The sequence below is a fragment of the Microtus ochrogaster genome, unplaced genomic scaffold (assembly GCF_000317375.1).
Source record: "Microtus ochrogaster isolate Prairie Vole_2 unplaced genomic scaffold, MicOch1.0 UNK4, whole genome shotgun sequence".
Lineage (NCBI taxonomy): Eukaryota > Metazoa > Chordata > Mammalia > Rodentia > Cricetidae > Microtus > Microtus ochrogaster.
This window is the reverse complement of record NW_004949102.1, coordinates 13,896,429-13,908,041: the sequence shown is the minus strand read 5'-3', so window position 1 is coordinate 13,908,041 and position 11,613 is coordinate 13,896,429. Positions and strand designations below refer to the sequence as shown.

The following is an 11,613-nucleotide window of genomic DNA, read 5'->3' as shown; positions in this document are numbered from 1 at the left end:
GTGTCCACGAGAGGGTATTGGTGACTCTCCACTCTGTGACTGGGATCCATCAGTTTATTCTTTTTCCTGGTTTCTGACTTGAGTGGGAAATGAATTTCTCGACTGTTCAAAGGCTTACCCATACTAGCTGTAATGTTTCAGACTTTCTATTGCTCTCTCTCCATCTTGGAAATAAAGGATATAGCGGGAAACTAAATTAGGCCAAATAGAAAGATAACAAACCAGATCATTGGTGTCGTTTTCTGGAGACTGCGACATTGCATCTGTAAGATTGCATCTCGGACTCGTGGACTTCGAATGTTTTTCTTTGATGGGCTGTGCAGGACACAGGGTGAAGCTTTATTCGGGACAGGGATGTAGCTCCCTTTGATGCTCTTTTGCAAGCATATGTATGAAGAGAGCCACTAAGTTTATTGTTACGTTCCAGCATAGGACAAGAATCTACATTGTCAATCAAGCATAGGGCACTCCAATTTAACAAGTTGTGGAAAATCTGTTGGCCCAGATAAAAATGTATGTTAAGTGTTTCTCCCTCTAAATTAAGACCTTGATCCCAGAAGCCCAAGAATTCATTAAGCCATAATTGGTCTTACTCCGTGATGATTCAAAATACAGTAATATGGGAAATGCATATGGCACTTTGGAGGACTGCTGGGGTCTTCTAGCCATTTTTTATAACTCTCGTTCTGAAGCAGTATTTCTCTTTCACCTGATCTTTCTTACATCAAGTCCTTCAGGCTGGTTGATTGGCTGTTGTCATCCAAGTTTTGAGTGCTGTAGGTGGTGACATCTGTCCTGGTGGCGTCATAGAACGCCCCACATCACCTCAGAATATTATTTCTATTCTGAGGCTTTCCAGAGAAGGGCGCTTGCCTCGTCTGCCAGCCGTGAAGAGACAAGTGCTTTTCAGAGATGCATTGCTCCAGCAAACCAGATTCCCCAGGCAGAGTGATTCTGCTAGCTGATGTGGTTACGGAACTAGCTTTGCTTAGCTGCTGAAGCACACACAGCTTAAGTAACTTGATTAGAGGCTCCGAGTTGTCATGGTGAGGTCTAAACTCGGGCTCCCCCCGCGCTCAGAGCCAGCCTTCCTGTCCTGCCATCCGTGCACCGCTCAGCAGCACCAGAGCGATCCATACTTTTATGGATACTGACTTATTAGGGATATATATTTATCATTATCAGAGGTTCCACAAGTTTCATATTTGGTACAATTCAAATGTTTATGGCATCGCTGCAAGTAGTGCATGAGGTCAAAGGTCTTAGGTCTTCAGGACTGGCCTGCCTGATTACATTACACTTGGCGTCTGACAGAAGAAGTCACATCGCTTCCATTTATCTAAATAAATAAATAATATAAATAAACAAATAAATCCTGGGTTTGACTTCCCGACACCAAAACCTGTGCAGGCTCATCACAGCCTCCCATCACTTGCATTATCTTGAACGCACGTAAAGCAGTTCCATAAGGGGTTATTTTCCTGTACTGTTTATGAGTGTTTTAAAGTAAGTTCCCATCATGGCGTTCTCATGTTTCTCATTGTACCTGCTTCTTGTTTGTTCTTTTCACTGCTGTTCTCTGTCTGCCTTCTGTGGTCCAGTCACCTGCATTTGGTATTCTCTCTCCCCTCTCCTGGTTGCCTTTCTGCTTTTATTACACACATACATGCACATGTACATATATTTACATGCACACATACACACATATATGCAAATGTACATATATACATACACACAAACACATACAAGTATACACACTTATACACACATATAACACTTATGCATACACATGTACATATATACATATATGTACACATAGGTACACACATCAATATGCAGAAATACACATACTTATGCATATGAATAGGTATACACATATACGCACAGCATATGAATATGCACATGTACACACATATACATACTTGTATCACATAGACACACATGCACATATATACACATGTATGCACACATGTATACATATATACACATTACACACAAGTACACTTATGCATACGCACATACACATGTACACACAGCATGCACACAGGTACACAAAAGCACACAATCACATACATGTATACTCACATATAAACATGTATTCCACACATGTATTCTTATTATTATTAACTGAGTGTTAGCTGGTACACACTTCACTGCCATTGGACCGACTGTTACCATAGCCCTTTATTTTCGCCTGGGTTTTGTTGCGGTTTTCCCATTTGGGGTCGTCTGTTATAGTGACATTTTATGCACTGCGCTCCAATCACATTACTGTCACGTTAATGTGACTGGATGTTAAGAGAGTGTAATTCAAAAGTATTTTACTGTGAATCGCATTAGGCTGTTGAGTAAGGGACTTGCTGTACATATTGGAAGGTCTGCAGGCTGTGGAGTCAGGTGGTTGGCACGCCGGCCCAGGGGCTCGCTAGTTACAGTCCTCCGTGGTAGCTGCTTATCACTGCAGCATGCTCAGCCCCTAAAACTCACTCACTGTTCACTTTCTTAAGGTGAAAATGGTGGTTTTGTGGATTCTACATGAATACCCCAAACTTTGCTGGCTCAAAGGAACATACATGAAGGCTTGAGGTGAATGAGTTATTCTGATTTTCAGTGACAGGATACTGCAGGGGTGCCGACCAGCAGGACCTCTGGGGTGCTGGGCATACTCACATGTGTGCCCGTGCACACATCCGTCATCATTTCATTTCACCTTCACCAACTCCAGCAGGAAAAGCAGCAGCAAACCGCACGTCATCAAGCTGTTGCACTCTGCCAGGATGCCAGGCTAAAATTGTGTATTTGAGACTGCGTGTTTGCTCATATTAAAGATCTGGCTTATAAACTCTGAGGAATCGGGACCCATTAAATGACTGTTTCCTTTCCAGCTGACTTGGTGTATGATGTCTCTGAGTCTGGAAAGGATGAGCTGATGGTTGCCAAGTGAAGCCCCTCCAGTCAGCTTCCTCCAGCCAGGCTTCAGTGATTCCCCCAAACTTCCAGCATTTGGCACTTGTAACCGGGAGGGTTGGAGTGGAGGTCTGGCTTGGAAACTGTGACATTTATTCTTCGAGGGGCTTTAGATATATCTGCCTTGCTAGAAGTCCTTTGTCAGGGGAAGACCTGGTGGGAGAATGTTTGTCTTAGGGAAGGGGACACTAACCCCAGTAATCTCATCTAGAAACTGGAAGGGAGGGGTATTTCTGCTGTTCTGGGAAATCTCTTCTCTCAGCAGTTCCCATGAATATGGAAAGACTGATCTGGCAACCGGAGAGCTTGCAGGGCACTGACCTAGACCCTCTGTACATAGGTTACAGTTGTGATCTTCTTGTGAGACTCCTAACAGAGGAGCAATGGCTGTCTCTGACCCTGTTACCCCTCTTTGGGACCCGCCCTCCCACTGAGTTGCTTAGTCCAGCCTTGGTGGGGGGAGGTGCTTGGTCTTGCTGTGACTTGGTGTACCAGGGTTGGGTGATGTGCACCCTTTTCTGGGGAGAGGTGAGAGGGAGTGTTGATGGGGGCACCAGGAAGGAGGTTGAGGGGAAGGCCTGGGGAGAGGGAAGAGGGGCTGTGACCAGGCTGGGAGAAGAAATGAATTAATTAATCAGTTAATAAAATTTTAAAAAATATGGAAGCTGGGCAAGGACCATGGAGTGGTGGAGAGGGAGTGTAGAATGTTTGATGGTAAACAGGGATTATTGTTGGGGAAAAAAAATAGCCCGGACAGTTTTGCTTCCAAAACACCAGAGGACATTGGAGCAAATTAGATGGCATTGGTCCAGCTTGGGAAGGGTCTGTCTAGCTGAAGGCTGGATCGTGAGAGGACACCTACCTCTGTGCAGAGGACAGCTGAGTTTGCCTGCTGGCTCAAGAGTGCTCAAGGCAGAGCCAAGACACCCAGTGAGTGTCAGCCGACACTGGAAACAGTGAGGTCTCTGCTGTACTTTAGCAAGCAGCAACCTTAGGAGTTGATTACTTGGAAGATGTGGCTCTGTCTGTGGGCTTGCTCGTATATACGCCCCAGGACTTGCTAGAACTGGGGGCCGGCATTTCGGATAACAGTCTATCCCATGCATGCCATGGCTTGCAGAATCTCATCTGTAGAAGGAGCTCTAGTCAGCCCGTGGCCAGGCAGTAAATCCCTCAGTATTTGATGCTGTGGTGGGGCTTTGTGCTCTTGGGCTGTGCAGAGGTGTTCTGAGGACATTTTGGTAGAAGAGAGAATAAATTCAATGACAGAAGAAAGGTTCTACAGCACGGGAACTCTTGGGGATAAACTTTTAGAGTAGAATTTAAAGTAGATGTATAAAATCAGTATTTCTCAAGCTTTGACAACATGCAGTGTGCTTTTAAAACATATCCCACTTTGATAAATGAACACGGGTCGTGTCTAACGACATCTGGCCATGCTTTTATATAGCCAAAATGAAAAGTATGATTAAGTACAATAGTCTTCTGTAGTCAATATTATTTCACTATCTTGAGATTACTCCACAAAGAAAACAAAGGTAGATGGGACCACAGGGGGAATCTTCTTTTGAGTCCAGAAAGCTTCTACTATGTGTGCTGAGGGCTATTCCAATTCATTGACCAATCCCACCACTACTTAAATGGCAGAAGGCAAAACCACCCTTAAAGCCAGCCTGCACTTGATGTGTTTAAACTAAAGAGCTTGAGCCTTTGTTACTGGCCAGGGTGGCAGACCTTAGAAAAGCCTGCCAGTGCTTCCAGCATTGGAAAGCCATTTGTGGGGATAGCTATGATGGGAAGAAGCCCTGAAGGAAATTCTAGAATTGTTCTTGCCTGACACATGACATTATGGTGTGCATTTTTCTGAAAATCTTTGATACCCAGGAGACCTCATTTTTCTCATAAAACCTTTCCACTTGGTCATGTACTCTGGCATTGGGCAGAGGAGATAAGGGTGAGGAGGGCCTCCTGGGCTTCCTGATAGTCACACTGAATTCCTGGGGGACACCCTAACCCCTGCCAGAGCCCCGCTACGTTTTATCTTTCTTGGTTTAGGATTTGCAGGGAAGATCTCTGACTACATCTTGATTGTATGCGGAGCATGTATTGCTGTACTCACCTCCTGTCCTGTCTGGGGAATAAAAATCCTGTCCCCCCATTCTCTCTCCCCCCTCCTTCTCCCTCCCTCTGTTTGCGGTGTGCCCTGGACACTTGTTTCTCAGCGATGCACTGGCCATTTCCAGTCACAGCCACCACCTCCGGCCACTCCTTCAATTGTTCTCTGCTGGTTTTTGGTTTTATTTCTTCCTTCTCACGGTTTGGTTTTTAGAGCTCAAGTGCATCTCCTGGTGAAATGAGTCTCGTTGCAATCACCACTGCTCTGGTCCGTCCAGGCTGCTGTAGCACAATACCATACATGGAGCGGCTTAGGAACAACAGGAATTTATTTCTTACTGTTCCTGAGGCCGAGGCAGCCAAGATCAAGGTGCTGGCAGATTTGGTGTCTGACGAGGGCTGCCTTCTGGTGCATAAAAAGAAGGTAGCTCCTCGCTGTGTCCTCGTGTAGTGAAAGTGAAGACATCTACTTTCAGCCCCTTATATGGGTACTAATCTTGTTATGAAGATTCCACTGTCACGGTCTGATCACCTCCCCCAGACCCCTGTCTATTAACATCATATTGCAGGTTCACTTGAAACATATGGACTTAGAGGGGACACAGAAACTTTAAAGTATGGTGACCATCCAATCAGTGTGTCTTTTTTTTTTTTTCTCATTAACTGACAAACAAGCTTCTCCCTGTCTGGGTAATTTGGGGGCTCCTCTCTTCCCCAGAGCAGCTAAAGAACAGGGCAGGCTGTGGTGCTGTCACTGAGGCTCTATCTGAAGCTCCAGAGGGCTCTGTAGTGATGACAACAGCAGGTGTGGTCCTCAGGCAGTATCTTTCCCCCAGAAAAGCAGCCCCTCTGGACCCAGCTCAGATGCAGATGCCGAGCCTCCATAACTTCTGCAGGAGATCTTTCAGAGCATTGCTAGCTCACACGCCCCTTCCTGGCTTTCCTTTGTCACCTCGGCAGGACTCTCCTTCAGCAGCTTCAGAAGCTTCAGGGTCTGGTGATGGGGAAGGTCTCTCGAACCTGCAAGTTAGCCGGCACGCAGACTGGCACCTGCCTCATGGTGAGTTTCTCAGAGGGACTCCCTCGGGCCAGCCCCCTATGTCCAGATTCCCCTACCTTGAAAATGCAAAGAGTGAATGAAGCCAAAGGGACCATACATTCTGTTCCAAGGCTTCCCCTCTGCATGTCATTGCAGGGACAGGACTAAGGGTGTGATCTGTCCCCTGGCAGAGGGGTGTTCTTTCTCCCAGTGCTCCCGGTGGCTTGTTCCCGAGAGTCTGCTCCCCAAGTCTGGGGTCTACAGCTCCCCACATTCTGTCCTTGTCTCCAGGTCGTTGTGCTGTGCTTTGCTGTTGCATTTGGCAGCTTCTTTCAAGGCTATGGGCCCTATCCCTCAGCCACCAAGATGGCTCTGCCCAGCCAGCATCGCCTGTCGGAGCCATACACAGCCTCCGTGGGTAAGTCAGCAGCTTGTTCTGTTTGCCTACAGTTGGCTTTCCCGGCTTTCTGCAAGGAATCTCGTATGCAAGCCCAGTGTGTAAAAGCGGAGAGTCTCTGTTCACAGGTGGGGTGTTCTGGGAGTGGCCACTGGACACCCTTGTGTAGCACCAGGAAAGCCTGACCCACATCCCCCCAACTTTGGGTTCAGATGTGAGGGGATGTGACTCTTGAAAGACTAGAGAGTAGGGAGGACATTTAACTTTTCTGACATCCCAGGATCACTCTGTACCTCTGACTCCCTGAGCAGAATTACATGCCACTGCAGTAGGAGTTCGCGGCAGAATTAAAGCATTGGCCCGCCCCGTGCCCAAGACTTAGAGAAGTTGGAGGCTCTGGTGTTCACGTTGGCAGCACACACTGTCCGCCCCTTGACCAAAGATGTCTTTTGAGTATTTAGAAAACAGAGGGATAATAAAGAAGGAATATGCACAGAAAGGCACAGCTGTGTTAGTAACAACACACACAGAGTTAGGAGACACAGACTTTGAGGAAGGGACAATTTTGCCATCCTCAGAAAGCCTGTGGTTTTCAGCAGTTAGCTATATCCCAGCCAGATGCATGATAAAATGACATTCCATTAAGATAATTTCACTGGCTGTTTGGGAACTTTTTTTCTGAGGGAAACAGCTCTAAATTTTGGAAGCTAATGGGCACACAGTTTCTATGTCCAGGAAATGGCTACAGAGTCATCTGTGTGACGGCCCTATAATGAAACAGGGGTTGTCTGCTTCCGACTTTTGGGCTCAGCTCTGGGCTATCTCTGCAGACTCTAAGACCTGCTTTCTGGGGGATGCTTCCTTGTTTGTCTGGGCTTTGACAACTCCAAGTGTTTGACCCACGTTTCCCATGAACTCTTTTCCCTGAGACAGTTATGGGTAGGGATGAGAGACATTTTTCCTGAAGGCAGTGAGGGGGGAAGGTGGTTTTGCAGTTGTTTGCTTTTATGCTGTCCTTCCAGCCTGTATAATTGGTATCATTTTTGCTGCATAAACTCTGAAACCTGAAGCCTTTCCAGAGAGCCCAACCCAGCTGGCCCTCTCCACCCCAGAGGATGGGAACATGTTGCCATCCGCCACTGGCCTTGGTCATTGGGAGTAAAGGGCTCGCGTGGGCCTCCTATGCTATTCTGTTAATATCTGTTGCTCTTTCTCCAGTGAGGTCCAGGAATCTGCTAATCTATGAGGAGCATTCTCCCCTGGAGGAGTCGTCCAGCCCAGCCTCTGCCGGAGAGCTTGGGGGCTGGGACAGAGGCTCCTCCCTGCTCAGGGCGTCCGGGCTGGAGGCCCTGCCAGAGGTGGATCTTCCCCACTTCTTCATCTCCAATGAGACCAGCCTGGAGAAGTCAGTGCTGTTGGCGCTGCAGCAGCACCTGTGAGTCCCATAGGCGCAGACCTTGTGGCTTATGGTGGAGTATGACTCAGCCCCAGTGGGAGGGCATCTACTCTCCCGGAGCTCTCTCGGGATCCATTTAAGGCATTGGCACCGGGGAGAGTCTGCTGATGGCTGTTAACTGAGAAAAGGTCTAGGTTGAGCTAATCCAGTATCCAGGCCGTCAGTTCAGAGCTGGCAGCCCTGGCCCTGCAGAGGAGGAGGGGTGTGAGTCCTCTCAGTCAGTGAGTCAAGGCCAGCCTCAACTTCATAGTGAGTTCCTGGTTAGCCTGGGCTACATGAGATCCTGTCTCCAAAAAAAAAAAAAAGAAAGAAAGAAAGAAAAAAGCCTGGTGACATCAGAGAGCTTGTTCTGCAAATGCACCTTTGATCCAATTCTAGAGAGGAAGAGAATGTTATGCTGGGTATCAATACAATCAACCATTTACATATCAGTGTACAGGAATCAGCTGTGACTGCAAAGGGACCACCCTTTGTGTAAAATGCTTGGGACCACAAGGTACTTAGAATAGAATATTCCAGGTGTTGGAATATTTGCATATACATAATGAAGTGTCCTGGGCATGAGACCCAAGTCTAAATGTGCAATTTATCTATGCTAGGTAAGAAAGTTTTCGTACTTAGAGCAGTTTGGGATGGGGGATGCTCACCTGTGTACATTATATGCTTATATTGAGGGCAGTGCTGATGAAACTCTGTATGTCTTCCCCATTGAAAGTCATCCATCTGTGGCTCCAATTCTGCATGCATTGTTCCTCTCCCACATCTGGCGGGTGGGGACCCTTTTGAAAACATAACAGCTGATGCGATCTCAAGGTATTGCTATTGTGCATGAGGATACCTGGGGCTCTGGTCAACACAGAAAGCACGTGTGTACTAAAACTGTGTGCTAAACTGATGCATTAGCTAATCTGTGCTCCTAGATGGCCCAGAAGCAGGGCTGCTCCAAGGTCCGTAGCAAAGATTTCACTTCGGATTCTTCACTTCTTTCCTAACTCTGTGCGGTAGAGTTCATAATCATAGGTGCTTTTGTATGTATACATGACATGCACATGTTTAGCACTTACTAGTACTCACCACTGCCCATATGTGTTATCATAACAAACCTTGTAAGTATCCCAAAACGTACAGCCTCAACCTTATCCCCTTTATGGAGAGAACCTGGAGCCAGCACTGGAAGCCCTGGGGGACCGAGCAGTCGGATGCTCTCCTGGCTCAGTGTGTAGAAGCCCCATTCAGCTCTCTCAGTCTACCACAATGTCTCTCAAATCATAAAGCCTTCCTGGCTCCCATCGTAATGCTGGGAGACTTGGATCATGTATCTATTTTGTGGTATATATTTTGGGTTATTTTAAGTTGACTCTTTAAAAGAGTCCTTGTTGAGATTCTTAATCCTAGAGCAGATGTCAGCCCTTATCCTTCTTCACTCTCCTTCCCGTAACTTACGGCATTGAGGCCATTAATAAACAGGTAGCAACTTTGAAAGCAGTTTAAAATAAGTCAGCATCTAAGAATCATGGGTCTCCTCTGGGCCCAGATAAAGGTGGGGATGTGGAGGTGAGCATGTGACCAGTGGGAGATTTGGAGGAGCAAAGAATAACACTAGGGCGTTTAAAAGACATTGCCAGGGCCAGCCCACAAAGGTGTGATTGAACCTGTGACTGAACTCACAGGTTCAGTCACAGGTGATACAAAATCTGAGAATGTTAACAGAATCCCTTGACTAATACTTCGTTCTCCGTGCCATGCCTTCGCAGGGTCAGCAGCAAACTGGAAGGGAATGAAACGCTCCAAGTCGTGGAACTCGAGCGGCGAGTGAACGCCACCTTCTAGGGCGCCGCCTCCAGCCTTCTCTCCTCCTGATTCCAGCTGTGCACCCCCAAACTGTCTCGCCCATAAGCTTCCCCGTCACCCCTGGACCTTGAGGAGGATGTGGACTAGTGCTCGTGGCTTGGTATGGGAGACCAGCCTAGGAGTTTCTTCTTGCCTGACCCTATGGCTCTACGGAAAGGAGCTGGCAACCTCTCCGTCCCTTTCTCTTACTGCCGCCATAGAAGAGTATTGTAGGGGTGAGGTAGGGGTGGGAGGAGCAGGCTTGCTTCCACTGGTATCAAGAAGATACTGCGTGATCCTTCCCTGTGAGGTGTGACCCCGTCGAAGAAGACTTGCATGACTTATGCTCAATTGAGACCCCAGACTCTGGCCACAGATATGCCACCAGCACACCAGGGAGTGGCGAAGCACCAGTCTGCTGACCTCCCTTGCTCACCAGGACTCCAGTGTGGCCCTGTCCCCACTGAGAGTGCCTGAATGCCATTCCAGCCTCTCTCTTCATTCCTGGAACCCGCATTGGATGCCTGCACAGACAGACAGGACTCCCACCATATTTTCAGGCCGCAAGTGCAATTCCTGAAGGCGTCAGGCTCTTCTCCTCCAGGCCACCCTGCCCACTGTGTTGCTTGTAGGATACCCCCCCACACACACACACACACTACACACACAGCCTGCATCCCCACTGGACAGCCACTCTGTCTCCCTGGCCTCCCTTCCCGATTTGTAAATAGTATTTATTAGCTTGCTGAAGCTCCCTGCTGATTGATCGTAGTAAAGAAATCCCATGACCCCTTCCAACAATCAAAGTCTTCTGTTGGCCTTTGGAACAGGAGAGTCCCCAGGACCTGGGACACACACCCCCCCCCCTCCAGTCTTTCTAACTGATGCCTTATTGTCTCCCTTTCCTTCCTTTTTAAAATTGGAAACCTGTAAAATAATCGCCACTGGGAAATCCCCTTAAGCATGTGTCCCCTGTTGGATGAATCCATGGGGAACGATGGACCGCTGTCCTCTTGTTCAGGCTCCAGGCTCCACGGCTACTCGCTTTCTCTCTGTGTGTTTCTGGGACAGAGAAGGGAAGCCCTGTCCCTGACAATAGGCATTGCTGACAACCTTGCTAGCTTGTCCTGCATCCTGCCTGCTCTCCTCCTTCACCTCCCTCCTTTGCTTCTGCCCTCGCTCCACCTGCCTTAACTGGGAGGCAGGGGCTGGAGTTGGGGACATTTTTCCACCTGCCTTAACTGGGGGGCGGGGGCTGGAGTTGGGGACATTTTTCCACCTGCCTTAACTGGGGGTGGGGGCTGGAGTTGGGGACATTTTTCCACCTGCCTTAACTGGGGGGGGGGCTGGAGTTGGGGACATTTGTGCACCCACACTCATACCTTTTAGAGTCAGGTTTGGCTACTTTGCAGCTCACCCAAAGAGATATGATGAACCCTCAAACTCCTTTCCTTTTTTTTTTATATGATTAAATCGTAAAATTTGTAGTTAAAAAAAAATCCTTTTCTCTTTCATACAAATAAGAAATGGAAATTACTCTTTTATGTATAAGGTAGAAGACTCTTTATAAGTGTTTTCCTCCTAGCTTGTAAAAGATTTTATGTAAGAAATGTGCTTACACTTTGTATTTTATTTTTAGCAGCAGCTGAAGGGCCTTTAGTTTTGGCCTCTCTGTCTTCTCTCTCTCTCTCTCTCTCTCTCTCTCTCTCTCTCTCTCTCTCTCTCTCTCTCTCATTTTGAGAGGGATTATGTCCACACTGGTCCTTGCATTCTATGTCACATACAGGATTTGGTGGCATGAGTGTTTGC

At 47.6% G+C, this 11,613-nt stretch overlaps 1 protein-coding gene across 1 annotated transcript in view; it reads left to right on the top strand.

Annotated features, from left to right (window-relative positions):
• Positions 1-11,089, top strand: part of Creb3l2 (cAMP responsive element binding protein 3 like 2) — a 114,477-nt gene extending 103,388 nt beyond the window's left edge. Inside the window, exons 9-12 of the mRNA XM_005365832.2 lie at positions 6,043-6,142; positions 6,413-6,539; positions 7,737-7,953; positions 9,729-11,089. Of these exons, the coding sequence (XP_005365889.1) occupies positions 6,043-6,142; positions 6,413-6,539; positions 7,737-7,953; positions 9,729-9,804 (520 nt within the window). The 3' untranslated portion in view covers positions 9,805-11,089. The remainder of the gene's footprint in view (positions 1-6,042; positions 6,143-6,412; positions 6,540-7,736; positions 7,954-9,728) is intronic.
• Positions 11,090-11,613: the final 524 nt, after the last annotated feature.